Below are 26,122 nucleotides of genomic sequence, written 5' to 3'. Positions count from 1 at the left end.
CACATCTTCATCCCACGAATATCATTGGACTTTTCATCCACTAAACTCCCCTTTACTATCAAGAGGTCACAATTCCCCATCAAGCCTGCCTTTTCAATGACAATCCATAAATCCCAAGGGCAAACAATTTGATGCATGGGACTAAGATTGCAAAAGTTCATGTTCACACATGGCCAACTCTATGTAGGGCAAGGGTCCCATGTGAGAAGGCAGGAGCGGTGTAGGAAGAAGAACAGCCGAAAAGCGGGCTGAGAACCCAAGCCTGAAGCAAGCCCGAAGGGGGTAGACCAGGAGGCGAGCATGAAGAGAGGGGAGTACTCTGTTTATACCTTGCACATCCCCAAGCTCTTGAAGGTTCATATGGGACTTTAGCCTTCTTTTACTAAGAGACATGGGCTTTGGGAACACTTTTATTAGTTACACTAGACTTCTTCTGTCCAATACCAACGCCAAGGTTTATCTAAATGGTCAACTTACTTTTCCCTCAAGAGATAAATCAAGCAAGGTTACCCTATAGCCCCCCTTCTTTTTGCTATTGTAGCTAATTCTTTAGGTTGGCCAATCCACCATGAAGTTACAATTGGCAACCCACATGAACCGAAACTCTCGGATGGTAATCAGATTATCAAGCAAGAGTTCGCAAACGACACCAGTCTCACTCGAAGAAACACTGCTCAGGACATTGGATGAATTTTAGATTGCCTGGACAGGCATTGAATTGCTGCAAGGTCTATAGGTATATAGTCCAAAACTCGGTATGCCTCAGTCCGAGATCATGACATTCAGCAGCAAGTTCCCTAAAGGTCAATCTTCAAATTGTTGAGTATAGATATGGGATTCGATGTCAAGCTCTCAGAAAGATGAAACTGGGTTATAGGCAAAGTCAAGACTCAAGAAGAAATTTGACTGTATCTGTTGAATCTCACTAGTAGACGAATGGTGTTATATATCCAGTTGCCATTTATTACTTGTCCTGCTAGCTCCCTTCTTAGAAAAGCCTAAAGGCATTAGTCTCTCTTTGTCCTAATTTTTAATAATTAAGAAGTAACAAGGAGAAACAGACAAATTCTTTAGCCAGATGGGATTCGGTATTCCTCCAAGGACACAAGTGGTCTAGGTGTGATAGATATCCAACAGGCTGCCCATAAGCTTGCCTCAAAGTGGGTAATCCACGTGCTCAAGGATCCTCGAGACTCAACCTCTATTTTGCTGCTCAAGAATCTTGCTAAGCTCAAGCTTAAAAGAATGTATGAATAGGGCCACATTTCAAGAATAGCTGTTCTTTTCAGCCTTGAACCTTGCTCCACAAAAGGCAATGACCTTCGAAAATCTCTGTGGGCTGCCTGGGAATTTGTAAAGTCATACACAACTTGGACGGGAAGGGTCTACTCATGAGCATTAACTCCACTTGATTCTCTACTGATCTTCTCCGCCTTGCTTTTACTCTTAACCCTCTCATGAGTAGGTAACAAGAATCTTAACCCTCTCATGGCAGGTAGAGAAAACGTCCCTACAATTGGAGGTTCAGATTTGAGTGCTTATGGAAACTCCCATTCTAGAAAATCAAGGAACCCTTCTCTGGTTCATCTTCCACCAAGCCTTATGGACAAATTCCCGTGCCTTGAGGATTTGCAAGTCATATGATCAATGCAAAAGATGCCCTGCCGCACGGAGGATATTTATCATTTCTTTATGGCCTGCCCACCTGCTGGGCAGATGTCGAAAGTCATTCATGCTTGCACTGGTATTAGATGCAAGTAGAATGTTTGCTTATTGGGGGATACTCAAGGAATCTTAAGAAAAGACTGGACTAAAATCAGAGTCTAGATTTTTTTGGCAACCATGGCTTCCTTGAAGTTGATTTCTAATCCTTCAATTCTTCGGCACTTTTGGTTTGTTGGGACATGAAGACTGTCGCAGACCACTGCCATACTGTGCGCGCAGAACTCTAGCACCTATAGCCACTTCACAAGGAGGACTTCTTGTTGGAGGAAGTGCCCTTCACCGCTCATGTGCGTGTAAATGCTGCGGTTCAAAGGCCCTTGTATGTGTGTGAGACATGTGAACTTGAGGGACAATAATCCCATATGCAAAGTTGTACATTGGTGGTGGTCCTTGGATATACTGAGTTGATTAAAGACCATCCTCACATCCCAGCCGGCTCTTTTGGGGTGTGAGCAGGTATGCATGGCTAGGGGGGGGGGGATGTGGGACCCTCCGTACCCGATGCTTCCCTGCTATGCCAAATGGCACGCTGACATGGTATCAGAGCTAGAGTGGGATGATTATTGTGAGATGTGACGGCCTGTGGCAGCCTAGCTTGGCGGACTGTGTGGGGACTGTTGTGCTGATCACATAATTGTGGTGGCAGCTCCTAACAGCTATATACTGTTTCTGATGTGCCTCCTCATGGCATCCTTCGGAAGACAATGTTGGCAGGGCCATGGACAAGGGTAAAGGCACCACTTCCAACACCCCCCCATGGACAGATCCCCAAAGCACACATATAGCCAAGCCGCGCCTCAAGGGTCAACCTCTCTGAATTGACTGTCATGTGCACGGATTGGTATCTGACGTGTACTAGGTACACAGAACTAGCTCAGGTTAGCCTGGGGAGGCTTAGAGCTAGGCAGGCTTGATTCTCGGGTTGAGTGGCAAGGGTACGAACTATTTATAGGTCTTCGCTATTTTTGGCGCCGGGGCCCGAGTCTATAAAAGAGGCCCAGGGGATTCAGTTCTCAGTGTGCAGTTGGGAGCAAGTCTCGTTCCCAGGTGCTAGGTCTTTGAGTCGCGGACGCACGCCTGCATCTTAGCGTAGCCCAAGGCCCAGTGGCAGATCCAGGGCTTCACAGCGCCACCTGGTGGTATGGGACACCAGGCTGGTTTGGATATGATTGGGAGTTCATGCCAGTAGCTCAACTCATGGCTCGGAGGGGACATCTTCTGATTCGGGATCACATCCCGTAGATGTCATGGTTGGGTGGTGAGCAGCCTGCTCAGATCTGATGTTGTGTGTGGTTGTTTTGCAGATCAGGGGTTTCAGGAGTGCTGGGATGTGTCAGTTGGTATCAGAGCCAGCTCCTGAGGTAGGAACTTCTGATGCGAGAACTTTTGACGAGTTTTTCCTCCAGGTATGCCCTAAATTTCGAAATCTGTTGCTGCGTTTTTTTGCTGGGTACCTGGGATAGGAGGGGTGGACAGATATCAGGGAAAAGGAAGAAGAAAAGGAGGAAGAAATTTCGAGATCCCTGAAAGGGCCTGTGAGAGAAGGCTGTAGGAAGTGGAGAAAGAGCAGAAAGGTAGGAGAGAGAGGCGAAAAGGCTCCAAGGGAGGTGTAGAGGTGACGCCTAGGGCAGTACGGTAACAGGCGGGTGCAAGGAGAGGCTCAAAGGGCAGCGAACAGGCTGTGTACAGCCTGCGTAGAGGGCTGTGTGCAGCCTGCGCAGAGGGTGCTTTTTCTGAAAAAAGCACCCCCTCTAAAGCTAGGGGAGCTTGGCCTTTTTTGGAAGCAGAGCTTCCAAATAAGGCTGCCCTGCTCCCTATATAGATGGGGCAGGGTACCAGCCTACCCATAGGCTAGCCTAGAGCCTCGAAACAGCTCCTCGAATCGCGAGCCAGCCTGCGTCAGCAGTACCTTGCCTGCGCCAGCCGTACCTTGCCTGCGCCAGCTCTACTTCTGCACCGTACACCCTGCATCAGCCGTACCTTGCCTGCGCCAGCTCTGCTTCTGCACCGTACAACCTGCGTCAGCCGTACACTGCTCGCGATAGCAGTCGTACACTACTCACTTCCGTACGGTACCTACAGCAGCGAACTATGCGTCAGCACCCCCCGCTCCGAGACGGTACCCGTAGACTGTACGGACGCCGTACAGTCCACGTCAGCATCTGTACGGCCCCCGTCAGAACCTGTACGGCCTGCGTCAGCAGACCGTACAGCCATATCAGCAGCACGGTTGCTACAGGATTCTGCACGTGCATCCGGTAGCGGGTTCAGAGAGGTCTCGGGATTCGTGGGCTTCCGATTCGCCAGGTTCCAGCCTCTCTTTCTGTCGGCATCTTTTGGGACGATTTTCCTCTGCTCCATTCTCCTTTGCGCTTCGTTTCAGTTAGTTATTTCTCTCAGTTTATTTTCAGATCAGATTTCAGTTATGTCTGATGCTACAAATCCCGAGTTCACCATGGGAGAGCAGGACTTGGATTACACTCCTGTGGGAGAGGAGGATCAGGGTCTCTATGATGACCTGATAACAAAAAAGGCCTTCAGTGAATTTACGACTGCTCTTGATGGCAAATTCGAGCAGGTCAATGCTAATCAATCGGGGTTGACACAGCAACTCCAGGGGATTCAAGCAACTCTCACCCTTCTGGCTAGCATTGTGCAGGCACTCACGCATGTGGATGCCATGGCTTCAGTGCTAGGCCCGAATATAACTCCAGATCCTTTTCCGGGTGACCAAAAGTCGAGAACAAAGGAGGTAGTTGACACTTGGTTACACAAGTGGCAGGTACACTTCCAATTCCACCCATATCCAGATGAGAAAAAGATCCAGCTTGCAGCAGGGTTCATGTCAAGTAAAGCCTTGCTATGGTGGAAGGAACTCCAGCCTAAGCCCGTTACATGGACAGATTTTGAGGGGATCTTCAGGAAGGAGTTTTTGAAGAAGGAGGATGATTATGATGTCGTTGGCAAGCTCAAAGCCCTCGATATGTCAAAATTAAACTTGACCTTTGAAGTTTATCTTCAAAGATTTCGGGATCTGCAAACCAGGGTCACTAAGATGGATCCAGTGACCCTGTTAGGTTTCTTCGTGGATGGTTTGCCAAACTCCTACAAGTTGCAGATAAAGAACAACAAATGCACAACGTTGCAGGAGGCCATGACTTATGTGCGCATATACGATGATACCATGGCCGGTGCCAAAGCAACCACAGTTTCCGACACGAGTGGAAAGAACAAACGTAAGTTCTTTCAGCATACGACTGGTATTGGGGAGACGAAGTCTACGGACAACGCCTCCAAGAAAAGCTTGACTCCAGCAAAGAATGGTAAAGCCCGTTTCCTTCGCACTCTGAGGCTCAAGAAAGAAGGACGATGCTTCTATTGCGAGGAGCGGGGCCACACAAAGAATGAGTGTCCTAAGCGCAAGAACCAAAAATTGATGCTAGGACCGAAGCTCCAGGCGGGTCCACGTACCGCAGCCAAGGGAGCGAACCAAGGCGCAATGACAGGTATTTCAGTAAATGTCATTACCTGCCCACTCTCTTGTAATTGTACTTTCAATACTTCGTTGTTTGGTTCCCATGATCTTTTCCGAGTTTATGGAGAAGTTAGGGACCAACAGGTTCACATTCTCTTTGATCCGGGCAGCTCTCACAATTTTGTTAATTACAAATTTGTGCAGAAGATGGGACTGTCCACAGTACCTAGCGACCACACCTATGAGGTGCAGCTTCCAGCTGGGAAGCAGTTTTGGGATCGCAAGATTGAAGCGCTTCCTATCCGGATTCAGGCCTACACGGGAGCTCTTACATCTGGAGCATGTAGACTTGTTGATCGGGATAGAGTGGTTTAAAACCCACAATATTCAGATCGGATGGACGGAGCATACGCTTTCTTTTGTAGATAAGGACACCCAATTTTGTATTCAGTGTGATAAAATTCCCTCTTCTCAGGGGCCTATATTGTATCTGCGATGCAGCTTCGGAATAAATTAAACAATTCTCATTATGATGTCTATCAGTGTGTTTTGATTCCACTTTCTTCATTTGTTGTTTCTGTAATTAACAAAAATGAATTAAGTGTGTTTGAACACCGTGAATTGAGAATGTTGTTAGATAATTTTAAGGACGTATTCCCAGCTCAACTGTCGGAAGGTTTACCTCCAGAACGGGCAGTCGATCATCGCATAGACTTAGTCCCAGGGGCTCATCCCAGAGGCTCAACCTATCAGTGTACCACCTTATAGGATGAGCCAGGTAGAGGAGGATGAGTTAGCTATCCAACTTCAGGATTACCTGAATATGGGCTATATCCGCCCAAGTAAATCACCTTGGGGTGCACCTGTCCTCTTAAGAAAGAAGAATGATTCTTCCTGGAGAATGTGTATAGATTATAAACGATTAAATAAAGTCACAATTAAGAACCGCTATCCTTTACCTCGTTCCGATGATTTGATAGACCGTTTGGCCGGAGCGAAGTATTTCACTAAGATTGATTTGCGGACGGGTTATCATCAAATCCGTATCTATGCTAAACACATAGATAGGACCGAATTCCGGACTACGAGTTCCTCGTATTACCTTTTGGTTTGACCAATGCTCCTGCTACTTTTCAGCAGATGATGAACGATTTGTTCAGGGATTTTCTGGGCAAATTTGTTGTAGTGTTCTTAGATGACATCTTGGTATATAGTAAAACGCTTGAGGATCACATAGGACACCTCCGGGTTATCTTAGTTGTTCTAAGACAGCATAAGCTTTATGCCAAGATGAGTAAATGTGACTTCTTTATGAAGGAGATCATTTACTTATGACACAAGATTTCTTCTGAAGGTATTAGCATTGATCTGGATCGTATCCAGAAGGTTTTAGAATGGCCTATCCCTCAGACTGTGAAACAACTTCGTTCTTTCCTAGGATTTACGGTATTTCTTCGGAAATCTGTGTGTGATTATTCACATATCACGGCACCCCTGACAAACATATTGAAAGGTCGTGGATGCAGGTCTACCCAGCCGATCCCTTGGAATGATGCAATGAACAAGGCTTTTGAAACCTTGAAGTTTTCTATCAAGGAAGCACCCGTTCTTGCGTTAACCGATCCTACCCGGCCTTATGTTTTAGAGGCCGATGCGAGCGATTATGCGATTGAGGCAGCTCTATTCCAAGAGGGCAGACCTGTAGCTTTCGAGAGTAAGAAGCTAGACGACACTCAATATCGTTGGCCCACACTCGAGAAGGAACTTTATGCTGTAGTGTATGCTCTTAAGGTTTGGAGACACTACCTGTATGGTTCAAAGTTCCTTGTATTGACTGATCATAAGTCAATTAAGTATGTGTGTGATGGATCAGAATTGAGAGGAAGGAAAGCTAGATGGGCAGAACTAATGCAGGATTTTGATTTCGAAATACGTTATCGTAAGGGTTCGTTGAATAGTGTGGCGGATGCCTTAAGTCAAGTTAAGTTTGTAAATGCTTTGTCATTCACGGAAATATCCTCAGACCTATTTCAATCCTTGAGAGGGCTATACGCAACTGATAATCATTTCAGTTCTTATTGGCAGAGAGTCCAGGATGGGAGCTCCATGGTTGACCAGGACTCAAGGATTGTGCCACCTATGGTACAGGCGGCGGGAGGTCAGTGGATGATTAGGAACGGCTTGCTGTTCCGGAATGAAAAGATTTGTGTACCAGATGTTTCGGACCTTAAATCCAAGATTCTCTGGGAGTGTCATGATGCTCCTAGTGCTGGACATCCGGGTATACATAGGACTTTGTCTCTTGTGAAGCATACCTTTTATTGGCCTAAGATGCGTGCATTTATAGAGAACTATGTAGTAGGTTGCCGGGTTTGTCAGGTTACTAAGGCTGAACGCCTTAGAAGCGCGGGCTTATTACAGCCACTACAGATTCCAGGTAATAAATGGGAAAGTATTTCCATGGATTTTATTACTGGTTTGCCTCGAACGCGCAAGGGTCATGACTCCATTTGGGTCATAGTAGACCGTTTCACAAAAATGGCTCGATTCTTACCTACTAGAACAACTATATCAGCTGTTCAATTGGCTCAAGAGTTTGTGGACCACTTGTTTAAGCTGTATGGTTTGCCATCTGACATAGTCAGTGACAGGGACTCAAAGTTTACAAGTAACTTTTGGACACTTGTATTTGAGAAGTTGGAAACTACTCTAAGTATGAGTTCCTCGGATCATGCACAATCCGATGGCAGTACAGAGAAGGTCAACCAGTTGGTTGAAGACATGCTTCGGGCATATGTATCTAAGAGACAGCCTTCATGGGAAGATTATCTACCTATGATTGAATTTGCTTACAACAGTGCAAAGCATTCTAGTACGGGTTATAGTCCTTTTATGCTTATGTACGGGTTTCAACCTAAGTCACCAGTTATGGTTGGATTAAAAGGGATTCAAAATGATGCTGCTAAGAACTTCTTGCTAGATATGCATGAAATGTTGCAGTTTGCCAAGGAGTCTATTAGAAGTGCCCAAGATCGGGACAGATTTTATGCTAATAGACATCGTTCCCCTAGAGAGTTCTCTGAAGGAACGATGGTATATTTGCGAATTCCGAAGGAATCCAAGAGCCTAAGTACTGGTGTGGTTCCGAAATTATCCCCCAGATACTGTGGTCCTTTCAAGGTCATTAAAAGAATTGGACCAGTTGCATATCGACTAGAATTGCCTCCTGATGTTAAAGTACATCCAGTCTTTCATGTCAGTAGACTGAAAGAAGTATTGGGTGCAGATGATCAACTTGTTTCTCCTCATGAGATTATAGAAGTTACAGATTTGACTTTTATTCCTCACGAACCTAAGTGTATTCTTGAATTTCGTGAAAGACAGATTCGTAATCATACTATCACGGAATACAAGATTAAGTGGAAGGATCGTGTTGAGGAGGATGCAACATGGGAGACATTACAAAACCTCCAAAGAACATTTCCAAATTTCTTAGCGAACTCAGGAGTGAGTTCTTAGAGGAGGGGGAGTATGTCATGTGCACGGATTGGTATCTGACGTGTACTAGGTACACAGAACTAGCTCAGGTTTGCCTGGGGAGGCTTAGAGCTAGGCAGGCTTGATTCTCGGGTTGAGTGGCAAGGGTACGAACTATTTATAGGTCTTCGCTATTTTTGGCGCCGGGGCCCGAGTCTATAAAAGAGGCCCAGGGGGTTCAGTTCTCAGTGTGCAGTTGGGAGCAAGTCTCGTTCCCAGGTGCTAGGTCTGATCCTGGATTGAGTCGCGGACGCGCGCCTGCATCTTAGCGTAGCCCAAGGCCCAGTGGCAGATCCAGGGCTTCACAGCGCCACCTGGTGGTATGGGACACCAGGCTGGTTTGGATCTGATTGGGAGTTCGTGCCAGTAGCTCAGCTCGTGGCTCGGAGGGGACATCTTCTGATTCGGGATCACATCCCGTAGATGTCATGGTTGGGTGGTGAGCAGCCTGCTCAGATCTGATGTTGTGTGTGGTTGTTTTGCAGATCAGGGGTTTCAGGAGTACTGGGATGTGTCATTGACCATGGGACCAACGACCATCCATCATGAGGTACCACAGCTGCCTGCCACATACAAGTGCAGGTCCATCAATAGCCGCCACCAAGCCTGAGAATCGGTCCTTGGATACATTGAGTTGACTGAAGACCCTCCTCACATCCCAGCCAGCTGCCTGCCAATCCCTTGGACCACCCATCATTACCATCCATCATGGGGTACCACAGCTGCCTGCCACATACAAGTGCAGGTCCATCAATAGCCTCCTCCAAGCCTGAGAAACGGCCCTTGGATACATCGAGTTGACTGAAGACCCTCCTCACATCCCAGCCGGCCCTTTTGGGGTGTGAGGTGGTATGCATGGCTAGGTGTGGGACCCTCCGTACCAGGTGCTTCCCTGGCATGCCACACAGCGTGCTGACACTTCTTAGCTATCTGGTTCTCAGCTCACACAATTTCAGTTATCTGCTCCCAATGGCACCATTTTCTCAACAGCAAATGAGCCTCATCAACTTTTGTTACCAGGGAAGGTTCGAGGTACTGTGTTGGCTTTCTGCGGTTCTCTATGACCTCCTTGGCTTTTTCATCTAGGGTTCTGGCCTATTGGACCAGCTCTTGCACATCGGCTGCTACTACATTGGCTTTTTCATCTAGGTTCTGGCCTATTGGACCAGCTCTTGCAGATCAGCGGCTGCTACTACATCAGAGTTTATCTTTTGTATCTACATCGGGGCTGGGCTGATAAGCTCACCAGTTGTTACGCTGGCTAACTATGTACAAGTGATGTAAAATATTAATTAAAAAACTCCATTTCGCTCACGCAAAAAATTCGCATTCATCTTCATCATTGCACATGTCCTTTGAACATGCATGTATCCATCCACCTATACTTCCATCTTCTGTCTTGAAAAAAACACCTTTTACTAAGATCAGTCCACCAGCACTGTCCTTGCTTCCTCCATGCCTGGAAACATACTCATTACCTGGATCTTATCACAGTCTTGCACATCAGCTTCGGCATATAAGTCTGCCATCAAAACATATGCTACATGAAGCTTTTCATCTAGTCCCACAACGTTTTTAAAGGCATGCCTTCCAACCTCCACATTCTTCCACTTCCGACAAGCACCTAACACAGTTGACCATAAAACGACATCAGGTTGAAATGGTATCTTCTCCACCATTGCCACTGCCTCGTCCACTTGGCCTGCACGACCAAGGATATCAACCATGCATGTATAATGTTTAAGGCTTGGGGTAATGCCAAACTGTTCGCTCATAGCCTGAAAGTACTCATGGCCCTTTTCCCCTAAACCCGCATGACTGCATACCGTAAGTACACTTAGAAATGTGAACCCGTTTGGCTGCAAGCCTTCCTGTCTCATCCTCTCAAACATATGAAACACCAGTTCATACTCTCCCTGGCGGGCATATCCTGCTATCAAGGCATTCCATGTAACCACGTCCCTTGTGGGCATCGCATCAAACAGCTGTTCAGCATCAACCATGCTCCCAGATTTAGCATACACGTCAATAAGACTAGTTGCGACAGTTGCAATAGTGTCAAAGCCAACACTGCAGATTTGAAAATGCAGTGCCTTTACAATTTCCAGATCTGCTGTGTTGCCACATGCTTTCAGGATGGCAACAAAAGTAGAAGTACTTGGAAACACACCCTGCACTTGCATTTCGGTATAGAGTCTAAAAGCCTCCTCACTTTGTTCTTGCTCAGCATACCCCAAGATCATGTTAGTCCATGTAACCAAATCACATTGAGGCAATTCTTCAAAGACACCCCATGCATCCTCCATGCTCCCACATTTCGAATACATGTTCACCAAGGTGTTGCCAATTAATACATCAGACTCAAAACCACTCTTTACTATTTGGGAGTGAATGGCTCTACCTTTCACAAGGCAACCCTTTTTTGCTGACTTCCTGCCAACCTTCCCCTCTTCCATTGCGGCCAGGCTACTGCAAGCCTTCAATGTACCAATAAAAGTTCGAGCATCTGGTTGAATTCCTTCCTGGTGCATCCATGAATACAAATCTAAAGCCACCGCAGTTCCTTCTTGCTCAGCATATCCCAGGATCATGGTATTCCATGTAGCCACATCACGGTGAGGCAACTTATCAAAAATGCACCATGCATCCTCCATGCTCCCACATTTTGTGTACATATCCACCAAAGTGGTTCCAACGAATATATCTAAGTCGAAGCCACTCTTTACAGCTTGGGTATGGATGGTTCTACCTTTCTCCAGGAACTCTATTTTTGCAAACTTCCCATAAACTTGCTTCCCCTCTTCCAATCTCACCAGCCTACTGCAAGCCTTCAATTCACCAACAAAGGTTCGATTATTCGGTTGCACACCTTCCTGATGCATCCATAAAAATAATTCAAACGCCACCATACTTTCTTCTAGCTCAACATAGCCAAGGATCATGGTATTCCACGTAACCACATCACGGCAAGGCAATTCATCAAAGACAGACCATCCATCCTCCATGCTCCCACATTTTACATAGATACTGACCAAGGTGTTTCCAACCAGCAGATCTGATTCAAATCCACTAATTACTACTTGCGAGTGGATGGCTCTACCTTTCACCAGGCAGCCTTCCTTCACAAACTTCCCTTCACGTTGCTTCCCCTCTTCCAGTGCTGCAAGGCTGCTGCAAGCCTTCAATGTACCGGCAAAAGTTCGTGCATCTGCTTGAACACCTTCCTGGTGCATCCATGCATGTAATTCTATAGCCAGCAAACTTTCTTCTTGCTCAGCATATCCCAAGATCATAGTAGTCCATGTAATGACATCACGATGTGGTAATTCATCAAAGACACATCGTGCATCCTCCATCTTCCCACATTTTGCATACATATTCACTAAGGTGGTTCCCACAAATACATCTGACTCAAAGCCAGTGACTATTACCTGGGAGTGGATGGTTCTACCTTTTGCCAGACACCCCGTTTTCACAACCATCCCATCTGCTTGCTTCCCCTCTTCCAGCGCTGTCAGGCTACTGCAGGCCTTCAATGCGGCAACAAAGGTTCGATCATTTGGTTGTACGCCTTCCTGGTGCATCCATGCATAAAAATCCAGAGCTAGCACACTTTCCTCTTGCTCAGCATACCCCGCAATCATGGTAGTCCAGGTAACCACATCACGGTGAGGCAGTTTATCAAAAACACGTCGTGCATCCTCCATGCTGCCACATTTTGCATACATATCCACCAAGACGGTTCCCATGAATGCATCTGACTCGAAACCACCGTTTACTGCTTGTGAGTGGATGGCCCAACCCTTCACCAAGCAACCTATTTTCAGCAATTTCCCATCAACTTGCTTCCTCTCTTCTAGTGCTGCCAGGCTACTGCAAGCCTTGAAGGCGCCAATGAAGGTGCGAGCATCTGGTTGGACACCTTCCACGTGCATCCGAGCATACAACTCTAAAGCAAGAAGCATTTCTTCTTGCTCAGCATACCCCAGGATCATGGTATTCCATGTCACCACATCACGATCAGGCAGTTGGTCAAAGACACGCCATGCATCCTCCATATTCCCATATTTTCCATACATATTGACCAAGATGTTTCCCACAAACACAATTGATTCAAAGCCCCTCTTTACTACTTGGGAGTGGATGGCTCTACCTTTTGGCAGGCACCCTATTCCCACGAGTATACTGCAAACTTGCTTGCCCTCATCCATTACTGCCAGGCTGCTACAAGCCTTCAATGCAGCCACGAAGGTTCGATCATTCGGTTGAAAGCCTTCCTGGTGCATCCGTGCGTACAACTCCAAAGCCCGTGCACCCTCTTCCTGCTTGGCATACCCTAGGATCATAATGTTCCACGACACCACATTGCGGGTTGGCATACAATCAAACACATGACGAGCATCCACCATGCTGCCACGCTTCGCATACATATGTATCAAGTTGTTTGTTTTGAACACTGGAAGCCCGTCTGAACGTTCCTTGGTAAATTTTGGAAATTCCTTACCCTCCTTCGACCTCTCGTGGACGGCATCTCCATCTCTACCTGCACAGAAGAGATGGCTGTAGGGGGGGAGTCCAAGCCGTGAGCCCATCATTACTATCGCAGCTACATCATCAACATGACGCAGAATTGACTACCTTGATGAGGCTGGAGAGCGAAGAGACAAAGGGCTTCAACATCATCATCATCATCATTATCATCATCAATATAATGAGCACATCTGGTCAGCACAGGTTATGGACTCTTGAGTACACGTGGCATGGACTCAGGATGGCCAAGTAACTAACTGCAGAGTCCCTCGAAGACTTCTGGAACCAAGAGACATTTTTAATGCTTGGAGCTGATTGGCTTGTTATTTTTAAACTATCCTATAAGTCAAAAAACGACTAGCCAATTAGCTCCAAGCGACTCAAGTCTGCGTGCGACTCTCTTAACTAGCCGTACTTATATTTGAAAGTGTTGTCCCATGGCCTGCTGTATTCCGGAATAGTGGCAAATTCTTGGAACTTTTTCAATTTAACGTATAGGCGAATGGGCAAGGGGAAGACTTCCTGAAAAGGCTAACCATGGCCCATTCCCCCACGTGGAGGTCCAAAGGGAGGGAGGGACTTGTGGTTAATTTGATTGTGGGCGGGTTAACGCATGAACTTCGATCCAACGGCGCGCGATTGATCCAAATCTTCATCCTAGGGCTTGCAATGTGCACCATTTGTACACCATTTGATTTGAAGCTTAATCTAAGGTCTCGCAATACGCACCATTTTCAAACCGTTAGATCTGAACGTAGATCCAAGGGTTTGGGATTTGCACCATTTTTGAACCCTTGGATCGAAAGCTTAAAGCTTTAAATACCCAACCATTTGGATAGCTTGGATTATTTTAATTGTGGGCGGCAGTTAGAATGGAGAGTGTCAATACTCGGATAGCTCGGATTATTTTAATTGTGGGTGGGAGTCAGAATGGAGCGCGGGTCAATGCAGTGGTAGATTCCCATTATGAAAAGGCCCATATGAATACTCCTCCGTCAACCTAGGACCTTTATGTATTGGCAAATTCTTGGAACTTTTTCATTCCACAAGGTCGTTGGTCTGCATAATCACATCTAATATGAGTCGTCTGATCACAATAGTGTAATTCACCAAAAGCCAAAAGTCGAGAGAGCCAATGAGAAGCGGCCACCAAATTACATGTCGGCAAACACATAGATGCACACAAGACTAGGTTCCACCACATCGAGAAACATCATCATGCAAAGATGCCTCCAATTGGACAAAATGGTGACATGCACAAATTACGATGTAGCAGAGCGAGCAGGTGAGAGAACATGTGGCCGACCAGACCAACAGAGAAGACACGTGGATCATGAGTGCTGGCACATGGTGACACTAGCCACTAGACCTATATTGCGACTCATGGGGACGGCCTCCCAACTCACCTTAATGCCTGGGAAGGGCCAAGTGGATGGCCTCCCAATGCACCTTGAAGCATTTAGTTAGGTGGGAGCTCAAGCTTCCTAGAGAGAACTAATGCCTTCCTCCTAGACCAAGGAGAATTGCCTACTGAGGTATGAGGATGTGGAGCCCCAAAAGTGGGTTTCACTATTGGGATTTAAGTACCTAGCCTCACAAAGATTGAGTAGCTTGAGTTGGCAAGATGTTGAGACATTTTGTTGGCCACGTTCACTCATCTTTGAAGCCATCTTTCCCTCAAACTTGGGCATTTTCCTTCGTAGGACAATGTGTCCATCTTAAGTTGTTGTTGGAGGACAATGTGGCCATCTTAAAGTTGGTTTTGCCCACGTTCACTTATCTTTGAAGCCAATGCTGCCTCAAACTTGAGCATTTGCCCACATGTGGGTTTCGCTGTTACGAGAAGTAAGATATGCTTTGGGCAAGCTGTTAAGACATTTTGTTGGCCACGTTCACTCATCTTTGAAGCCATCTTTCCCTCAAACTTGGGCATTTTCCTTTGGAGGAATATGTGGCCATCTTAAAGTTGTTGTTGGAGCGTATCCTCAATTCATTGAGCTCTTGATAGACTACAACTTTAGCCTTCTTAGGAGAGAGAGAGTCTATTGAAAGAGAGATAGAACTTTAGAGCGAACCATATATAAGGAGTGGATTATGTAGGGAAAGGAATGTAGGACCTCTTCTTTCAAGCTCGAATCCTAATGATATGCACTCTGACTAAAATACTCATCCAAAAATGCTCTCAAGGACCCAAATCAATTGATGAGACACAAGGATAGACTCGAAATGCAATTCTATTACTCAATTAATGGTAATAAAGGGAGAAAACCTCAAAACAAGCTAGAAGTCCACAATGGGTTGCAAGCTAGCTAAATGGAAAAGAATGTATACACTAAAATGAATTATCTATTGCAATAGGATGTCAACCTTCTTTCTGAATCCGTTTTCTTAAGTGAGGGATTATTGATATACTCTCTTTAAGGTGGGTAGGAAACTCCTCCACAAGCTGCCACCATCTGTCTCACCCACCCCTCAAATCTAGTAGTTAGGTTTTGGGGAATATATCCATCTACTGAATCTCGCTAGTGAGGAGGTAGAGTGAAAGATAAGCTCCATTTCATCTTAAGGGAGTAGGTGGATTTGATGGTAGGATTCTAAGTAGGTAGCTTCTAGCCATATCTGATGGTAGGATTATGAGTAGGTGGATTTGATGGTAGATATTCTAAGTACGATTTGAAGTAGGTGGGCTTGATGGTAGGATTCTAAATAGGCTGCAATGTCATTTAGTTGACCTCAATTGGGGCAATTCTCCTAGTTGTCACTTCATCAAGTCATGGAGTACAAACTATAATGTTGGTATGAGTTGAATTATCATGATACCCACCTGGCAAAACCTAAAATACAAGGGGGTCCATTGAAGAACCTTTAGCTAGGTAACCAAAACTTCTCACTTGGATTAGTTTGTTATATATTCTATAATTTCAACTAAATCTATTGTACAATTAGTCATTTGTGGTGTGCTCTCTAGCTGTGCCCTCTCTTCTCATCTCCACTCTTCTCCTCTCCCCTCTTCATATTTTGTCATCTAGGGAGGACAAGTGGAGGGTTGGGACAAAGATGCATGCCACCTCATCCTACACTTCTCCTTATTGAAATATTATCTCTTGGACTATACACAACCACTCTACCCCACATGGAAATGATGGTCCAAGATTCTTTGCGACCTCTACATATCACTCCTATTTTATACTATATACCCCATTGACCTTGGCCATATCTCACTTAATGATTGCATGAGACCACCTAGCTAGAGGGGTGGCACATGTAGATGCCTTGCCACCTCAACCACATTTTGCTTATACTATTAATATAGGCATGAACTATGCATATGGCACACCTACGGATCCTCTTATTTGGAAGGGTGGAACATGGATAGCCCTACCACCTCATCAACCTTGGTCCCTATGCACATAATATGATATACTCCTAATGCGAGAGCCACACTTATAATCACATTTTTCTTAGTAGATTTTTCCGTATAACAGCATGCACATGCATGCATGCCTCCATATGTTTTTATGTGTGTGCATCTATCTACATATGTGACAATGCATGTCTTTGTGTGCACACATGTACACACACATGCCATATGTGTGCATACGTGCATGAGTGCATGCATGCGTGTGTGTATGTATGCACGCGCGTGCACAGGCATGTGTGTATATGTGTGCACATCACATGCGTATGTGTATGTGTGAGAACACATGTGTGTGTTTTTGTGTGCATGTATACATGTGAGTTGTGTATTCAGATACATGTGTGTACATATAGTGTGTGTATATGTATGGTATGTGCATGTAAATATATGGGCCATTAGTAGTCCAAGCATCTGAGGGTGGTAGTCCAATAGTCCAAGGGTGGTAATCCAAGAGCCCATGGTTATAAGAGTCCAAGGGTGGTAGTTCCAAGGGCCTATGGTAGTCTACGAGTCCAATGGTGGTAATCCAAAGCCCATGGTAGTCTAAGAGTCTAAGGGTGGTAGTCCAAAATGCTTGTGGTGGTTCATGAGTCCATCAAAGTCAACAAGTACAAGGGTGGTAATCTAAGAGATAGGATTCCAAGGCTGGCATGTTCCTAAGCACTTTACCTCCAAGCTACCACATGCCAAAATCCCCTCTATGGTATTTTTCTTTGGTCCATGGCTAATAGTAGAATAGAAGATGGTGGAGGATAGAACACACAACTATCAACCAATTTACAAGTGGGATGGTTCTAGCATTGACTCATGACATTCCCTATGTTCGCAACGAAGAGAAACCCTTTGTGAGAAAACATATTTTAATGTTGCATAAGATTATAACATGTGAAACCTTTAAGAACTTATCACTAAGCACAACACTTACAAGCACCCTTTGGTAATGACAAGGGAGCACAAAGCACATTCTACCAATAATGTGATGTTTTTACCTTTCCTTCCACCTTTTTTTTTTTAGAGGTTGAAAAGTGGCTTTGTACTAATAGTAAAAAAGTACACATGATAATCCACTAATTACATCTGGAGCAAAATAAACTACTAAATGTATATGGTTCTTTAACATATAAGGATGTGTTCAAACTTGCATTTAAGAAAAACCTGCCGCATGTGAAAAAATTTATAGCCGAAGAGCTAGAGGTTCTTTCAAGAAGCAATATTGACTATCCAAGAAACTTAGGATATCCCACCAATAAGAGATGACTAGCTAATCCACTATTTCAATGTACATGGGATATATTACCCTAATCCTACTCGACCTATAAAATGTTGGTGAACACGCTAGTACTCATAAATGTCTGGCATTAGCTTGGTCAATCTCCCATTAAAACCTAGATCTATTGCATCGAATCAACTTTTTCCTATTCAACCAATGTACAAGCACTTCCTTAGTGTTAAGAGTTAACAAATTAAATCAAAGTCTATTTTGGAAATCACAATGCACCACAAAGCATGTTCTCTTTAAAAAGAACATTCGTGCCATTTGGTTTTACTTAGATCCCCTAAAGTCCACATGAATGCAAAATCTTATTGTTAGAGAATAAATTGGAAAATATATGCATATTTGCTTCCCAGGGTGTGTGCTTAACCCATGAAACCTATCTTCTCCATAGAGGATTGATACAATTTACACCATTCTCAAATTTCCCTCATACATTGTATTGTATAAGCAGAGGGAGATCACCAAATGATATTTTTGGATTTTCTATTGCATTAGGGCAATGAAGAAAACTCAAAGTTGATGCAAATACATCTCATAGAAAAAGAGTATGTACAATGAGTATAGCTTAAACTTCACTTCCCCTCTTGAGAGTATGTATAGCTTAACCTTCACTTCCCCTCTTGAGAGTATGTATAGCTTAACCTTCACTTCCCCTCTTAAGAGTATGTATAATAAGTATAAATTAACCTTCACTTCCCCTCTTGAGAGTATGTATAGCTTAACCTTCACTTCCCCTCTTAAGAATATGTATAATAAGTATAAATTAACCTTCACTTCCCCTCTTAAGAGTATTATAATGAGCATAACCTAATCTTAACTCCCCTTTCAAATGTGATTGTTTACAAGACCATGCTTATCCTGAGGAGGGTGCGTTTTTTTGGCGAGCATGTTTTGGCAAGCATGTGCAAAAATGGTGATCTCTCTCTCTCTCTCTCTCTCTCTCTCTCTCTCTCTCTCTCTCTCTCTCTCTCTCTCTCTCTCTCTCGTTTTAACTCACCCTTCTTGGACTCCCCTATCTCCCCCCCCCTCTCTATTTCCTCTTCTTCCCCATCTCCTTTCCTCCATGCTCTCTCTCTCTCTCTCTCTCTCTCTCTCTCTCTCTCTCTCTCTCTCTCTCTCTCTCTCTCTCTCCCTCCCTCCCTCCCTCCCTCCCTCCCTCCCCCTCTCTCTCTCTCTCTCTCTCTCTCTCTCCCCCCCCCCCTTTGTGACATTCCCCTTGAAATAAATTAGTTTTTCTTGTCATTGATATTATGCTCTCTCTCTCTCTCTCTCTCACATACACACACACACACACACACACCCCTTTCGATTGAAATAAAGTATCCATTTTTCATGTCATTGTTATTGCACTATGACTCTCTCTCTCTCTCTCTCTCTCTCTCTCTATCACATCCCATAGACATAAATAATTTAGTCTTTTTGTCCGTGTTATTGCACTATGGTATTCTCTTAGTCTCTCCCCATGTCTTTGTCCTCTCTTCCAAACACATGATTATATATTGTCTCACCTTCACGTTTAAGGATTGGCATGAATCTTGTCCATATCTTGAAAATAAACCACTCAAAAATATTTTTTTCACGTGAAGTTGAAACTTGAGATGACTTAGAATGAAGCAAACATTCAAACATGAACTATTGTGGAATAGACTACAAATTGAAACTTAAGAGAACTCTTGTATCCATGTGATGGGTTCACCTTTGTGGGGAGTCACGTTTGTGGTGCCAAGATCCCGTATTTCAAGGCCAAGATGAGTTTCAAATGTTTGTCCCATAAGGCGAGGGAGGGGGTTGGAATTTGGGTTGTGTGGCATAAACCCCTTCACAAGGCATAAGGAAATATTTATGTAGCTAATAAGATAAGGCAGCTATTTGAAGGAATAATGCCTCAACACTGTATGGCACGTGGATGAAGGAAATAATAATCCCATTAGCATAGGGTGCTTGGGTATAGTTAAAAGTACTTGTGAATCCTCTCTAATAATCTCGTCAGCTTGTTTGGAGAGACTGATAGAGGCAGTGTGGCTAGGAGGATGTGGGATTGGGACCCCCCTCTACTTGGCGTTATTTATGGACCACATGTGTAGCCCACAATAGTTTAAAAAGGACCTAATATTTCTTTCCAAATCTCAAATGTGAGCACTCAATGAGAAATATCTCAAAATTCTGAGTAATGTTCCTTTTTGGACTCCGAGTTATGCATCAAAAGTTATGACCCTTCGAAGTTTTGGCTCTATATAGGTGAAAAGTTCCCCCCCCCCAAAAAGGAAAGAAACAAAGAAAAAAAGCACGTGGCATTTCTGCCACGAGAGTGCCACGTGGCCTCCTCTTTTTTTTTGGGGGGGGTAGTCTTGATCTATACAGAGCCAAAACTTCAAAGGGTCATAACTTTTGATCTATAACTCGGATTGAGGCGGTCTAAAGAGGAAAGTTATTCAAAATTTTGAGATCTTTCTCATTAAGTGCTCAGATTTAAAATTTGGAAACAAATTAAAATTATATTTCAAGCTACAAAGTTTTAGACACATGTATGGGAATGATGATGCAAGATCATTTAAAAGAGGGTGTGTGTGTGTGTGACGCATGTATGGGAATGATGATACAAGATCATTTAAAAGAGGTGTGTGTGTGTGTGTGTACATTGAATCTCTCTCTCTCTCTCTCTCTCTCTCTCTCTCTCTCTCTCTCTCTCTCTCTCTCTCTCTCTCTCTCTCCCTCCTACCCTTCACCTCCCTTTTTGTCCCTTCTCTCTCTTTCGCTCCCCACATCTCCCTTCTTACCATCCTCTCTCTCTCTCTCTCTCTCTCTCTCTCTTTGCAATTTAATGATTAGAAAAAAACTTGACTCCTGGAAAAAATCTTGCGGCATGGCATTTCGATGATTGAAATGCCACATGGTAGTCTTTTTAAATAGTATAAAGTAACTTTTTTAAATGTGCTTTTCTGGGTTGTGTATATGTGTTTGGTGAAAATTTTTAAGAAGGCAAACTTACTTGGATTGCTTTCAATTAGTAGGATCAAATGTATAGTCATGCTTGTTGGCAGCTTGCATGGCTGCCATGTGTCCCAAGGACATCGTCGAGTGCGGGAGATCCCAATTCCTAGCCATGTATACCTCTCTTTCCCCAAAAGGTCTCGAGAGGGATGAGAGAGAGAGGGGAAATCAAGACAATATATCCAAAGGCACTAGCGCCATATTATTGCTTATGGGATTAAATCCCACCAATGCCACACATGTTATAATGCGACAACCACCAATAAACCATGCTCCCCTTAGGTCAATCAAGTGGGAGTCATCAAGAGCTGTTGTTGTTGTTGCTGACACACACAAATTGAGTCGCACTTCAAAGTTTCCACACAGAACACGACAATCCATGCCATAGTTGCGCAATTGCCATGTGTCGCTCGTGAGACACCCGTACAAAAATCCACCATAGTCCTATGGCAATAGGGAACACCTAATCTAATACCATGTTGGTAGCATGCATGGCTACCACATGTCCTAGGGACATCGTTGACTGCGAGGGGTCCCAATCCCCTACCTCCTATCTACACACACCTCTGTCTCCCCCGAAAAGTTCCCAGGAGGGGTAATCAAGCCAATATTTGATAATTTCCTTCTTAAAAGAAATAGCTATTAACCTTAAAGTATCAAACATAATAAATCTCATATTATTTAATTCATCTAAATTCATAAAATATTAAAGATATGAATTGATTCCAATAGTATCATTGAAAAAATTATTTAAATTTTCCTTAATAAATAGGAGTTAAAGCGTTTCTCTCATGTCACTCAAATAATAAAAAAACAATAGAAATTTAAAGTACCTTTGGCTATTGAGTTGCAGTATCCTGTTGCCTTGGATTTTTGTGGAAATTCTTTCAACTTTTCTTTACAAAAGAAGTTAAAATTATTTCTTCAACATCAAATAAAAAATTATCAATTGTCCTCTCGATTGTTCAATTTGATCTTCATTAATAACAATTTTGAGATTATTTGGAGATGATGCACGTGAAAGAGCAACATATAGTTGTCCATGAGAGAAGCTTGGATTCCCCCGGCTGTGCTATCATGGTGGGGATGCCGAACGATCCAAGCAGATACACTCCTACTTTTTCTATTGTTTGCCCTTGGAATTTATGTATGGTCATTGAAAATGCAATTTTTATTGGAAATTGCCCTCTTTGCATTGTGAATGGCAAATCCAAATTGTTTGTGGAGAGTGGGATTCTTGGAAGAAAAACCATTTTGCCAGCATGTGAACTTATTAGGATTTCTGCCTCAATAACCCAACGATGAAAAACTTTACAGAGAAGTCTTGTCCCATTGCATAGACCAAATGTTGGGTTTATGTTTCTTAAAACATTTAAATTGGAACATCTTTTTTTAATGCAAGGTTATGACGAGGAAAGCCTTCGCCAAATTTCAAAGAATTGAGGAACTCCATTGAATATAAAGTATCATGAATGGTTGATTTGCTATCAAGAATGCAATCTGCACTAAGATAATTTTTCGTGTCACCAATCATTTTAGACATAGCAACTTCATTGATGCTATCAACATCATCATTTGTTGGTGCAAGGATAGCTCTTTCTTTGAAATAACTTGAAGTATTTTCAACATTTGATAGTGAATCATATGTTCAATCCACAATGTCACAAATGTTTGTAGGGTTGAGAATCATCTTAAATTTGAAATATATAGTAAAAATGCTAGTTTATCCTAATATAAAAGATAATGTAATTTCAAATAATTATATATATTGGATGTTGTAATGATAAATTTGTACGTCTCGTCTTTTTGTAGCCATGTATTTGAAAAAAGTACACATCGGTTAATACAATATTTTTTAAGAAACATGTTTCATTCATTATGTTTTCATACAATGTCAAGTATTTGTTTACATCACACATTTTACATCTTTCGTTTATTCCATGGCTAGGTCACCTCCATTGATGCCCCATAAAAGACCACCGTACCACATGTATGTAAGTGAAGAATATAGAACAAGCAAAGGACATAGATCCTTGTAGAATATAAGAATATTTTGAGGATTTCTATATAGATGTATTTGAAGAGCTCAGCATATATAATAATCATGAGATGTTTCTCCCTTTTAATTTGTGTTCCACTTTAATATGAAAATTTTGGTTTAATTTCCTAATATTACACCAAGTGGCTTGGATCACATTGAGTATGGCTATTTTCCCATTCCAAAAACTTGCGAGTCTAGCAAATGAGGTGCAACTATGCCATTGAGATCCTCTCAATCCCATAGGAGCATTCAATGCTCAATGATCTATGAACAATGCTCAAGCTGTAGAACCTTGTATTATTAGAAATGATGTTTTGTTTCAAGAAGTACCCAAATAAATACACACACACACACACACACACACACACACACACATATGTATATGCATTGGTGTGTGATTTTTTCACCTACTGATTCTTGTCTTGTTGTAGATGGACTTTTGGGTGGGCTCTTAGCTATACTGAGTTCAAAGATAGTAGCATAGTTTGTATATCACAAGGCTCATGAATCCTCTAATTAAGGTTGTCAAAGAGTCACTAGAGCAAGAGTGGCTAGAATAGGAAGCTACCCATGACCTTTACATGTCACTACCTATAGCCATTTCCACCATGTCTTCTTATAGACCGTTCTTCTTTTCAAACCATTACAATGTATTTTCTATAGCTTAAAGATGAGCATTAATATAGAAAAGAGCATAACTCCTCAAATGACTCTCAAAATCAAGAGCTTCTCAAACCATAAGAACCATTACTACTCCCTCTAAAACTTGGCAATGAATATACAAGCATGGATCATTCCAAGGTCATAAAAACTCCAGGAAGGGAGGCAAAGAAGCACTTCAATGCAACTCACCTCCATCCAACTTACAAGAGAGGAGGTCATGGAGGTATGAGTGGGTTAGAGTCCCAATTGGAAGGCTTTCATACCATAAGAAAGTGGAGCACAGAGGAGAGAGTAAGAGAACACACCAAAGAGACCTTTACAAATGTACAATCTATTGAAAAATGAAAGAATACAAACATATATAATTACAAATAGGGTTATGTCACCTGCCCATTTGCCCTAGATTTTCCCTAAGATGGAACTTTTTATGCCATTCTGGGCCTTGCACACTATTAACAATATGTGCACTGGTATATGTTGAGATTGTTCTTCTCAACATTATATTCGCAATTGTGGATGGTGAGACAACATCTTAGCAAAAGTACTCTATGATGAATGGGGAGTATTACTATGCAGATGGCCCCATTCAACATATATACTAGCCAAACATGCCAAAATGAAGCCCTTTGCAAATTGTAGATTGTGTATCAACCAAGTTAGCTAGAGCCAAATTCAAAGGTCTATTGGGAAGAAAATGGCTAAGAGAAGACGAGTACCCCATGATTGGGAGATTTATAACTTGCCACATAGAATAGATAGTCAAGGTAAATGTTAGAATAGGAGCAATCACATCCACTATCCCCACTGACACATCCTCAACCATAGCCACCAAGCAAGCACTATTCTAGTAGTAAAGGAGTTCACACTAACATAATGTGACACCTAGAGTGACATCAATGATTGAATACATGCATTGCCCACAATTGTTGACCAAAATACGATACATCCAATCACGCTAGAAGTTGGCACATGCTCTATGGCCCATTTTAAGAAAAGATCCCTTCAATGTAAATGCCCCCCAAAGTAGTTGATTGTTCCTAGGGTTAGGCCAACCTCTCGTCCATTGGCTAATGCCAGTAGGCCATCTAGTTGTGCAATGTTCTTTTGATGACACAATTCATATCTATACTAGGGCATGCACCAACTCCATACCTCCCTTTCCACTAGCCTTTTATGCTAGCTAGCATGGCCTTGAGGTCGTTAAGTACAATAAGGACATCTATGTACAACCCAAGTGGTAGCCAATATGCTACCCACAGGTAATCCTAAACAAACTTGTTGCCTACATGGTAGCCCCAATCTATTATGCACATCACAACCCTAAGCAAACTTTCTTTGTTTCATCTCAGATTGTATGTAAACTTCCCTCATCTTCTCCTCTTATGACGGCTCACAAGTGGGGACATGTCCTTAACAATACAACACCCCCTCTCACTAATCCACACTGGGCCCACATTTATGTGTCGATGTAGATGCTCCATGATCTCCCTAAGAGAAGCTTTCTAGAAATATTCAAAGGTTATTTGAATTTGGGTCTTTCACTATATAGCTATTCCTTGGTCCCACCGGGGTTCATACATGCAAACCACCATGAAATGTAGGTTTCCTTACACATAGTGCCAACCATCTCTTTTAGCATCTTCATTCCTTTGAAATATCAAGAACAAGTATGCCCAAATTTCCCCCTCATGAATTGGGAACACTTGAAATCCTCTAAATGCTCCAAGTCTCCTATTTCAACCCATCTATGAATTGACCCCGTCTATAAACTTATTTAAAGACACCACCTAATTTACAATGGAAATATATATGCTTCTCTTGTTGTTTGGATCACCAATGTACACCTGAATGTTTTCAACTACCACTTGGTTCTTTCAACATAATGTAGCTAGGTAATCATGATGAATCCTACAAATCACTTGTACTAGTGAGCATTGAAGTTTGAACCACAAACCTTATGGCAACATTGTAGCAAGCACATAATGCTTCCATAATGAGAATTCTCTCTCTATCCATGTGAGAGGTTTTCACCCTCCATTTTGGGAATTCTTATACAAGTGACAATCTCAAAGAAAACTACTAAAGTCCCCAATATGACTTGAACTTGTCCTCATTCTTTCCTTAATCTACATCTTCTTCTTGCAATCCTCATTCAATACGTAGCATGTCTTGGCTTGTCATTGTAGAAAAATTTTCTTAATTTCCTTTTCTTGCCTTCACATTTAGTTGAGTTCCTATTACAATTGGAATCCTTACTCTTTGTTGCTTTCTTTTGACAAAATTTCTCTTGGCTATGAGATCCTTATTTTTATTTCTTGCATCATTAGATAGCTTCATTTTATCCTCCTCTTGAAGCAACGATAGACCCAACTCTTCAAAAGTGATTTGCCCCTTTTTTCTAACTATGAGAGTCATGAATAACTCTCTATTGTTAGAGGCTAAACATCGATAAGCATCACTAACTGG

General features: G+C 43.1%; 1 protein-coding gene across 1 annotated transcript; it reads right to left on the bottom strand.

The window, feature by feature from the left end:
• Positions 1-9,283: 9,283 nt before the first annotated feature.
• On the bottom strand, positions 9,284-13,590 carry LOC147900840 (pentatricopeptide repeat-containing protein At2g33680-like). The gene has a single exon (XM_087376495.1). It carries the CDS (start codon positions 13,330-13,332, stop codon positions 10,162-10,164), a length of 3,171 nt encoding a protein of 1,056 aa, XP_087232621.1. The 5' UTR covers positions 13,333-13,590; the 3' UTR covers positions 9,284-10,161.
• Between the last annotated feature and the right edge of the window lie 12,532 nt (positions 13,591-26,122).

Source organism: Dipteris shenzhenensis, chromosome 6, assembly GCF_047967505.1.
Source record: "Dipteris shenzhenensis isolate YYH24624 ecotype China chromosome 6, Dip_SZ_1.0, whole genome shotgun sequence".
NCBI lineage: Eukaryota > Viridiplantae > Streptophyta > Polypodiopsida > Gleicheniales > Dipteridaceae > Dipteris > Dipteris shenzhenensis.
Note: the sequence above shows the minus strand (reverse complement) of the source record. Positions and strands in the feature narration are given on the sequence as shown.

Coding starts and splice junctions, on each gene's coding strand:
- LOC147900840 (XM_087376495.1), bottom strand. CDS start 13,332: ATGATGGGCTCACGGCTTGGACTCCCCCCCTACAGCCATCTCTTCTGT.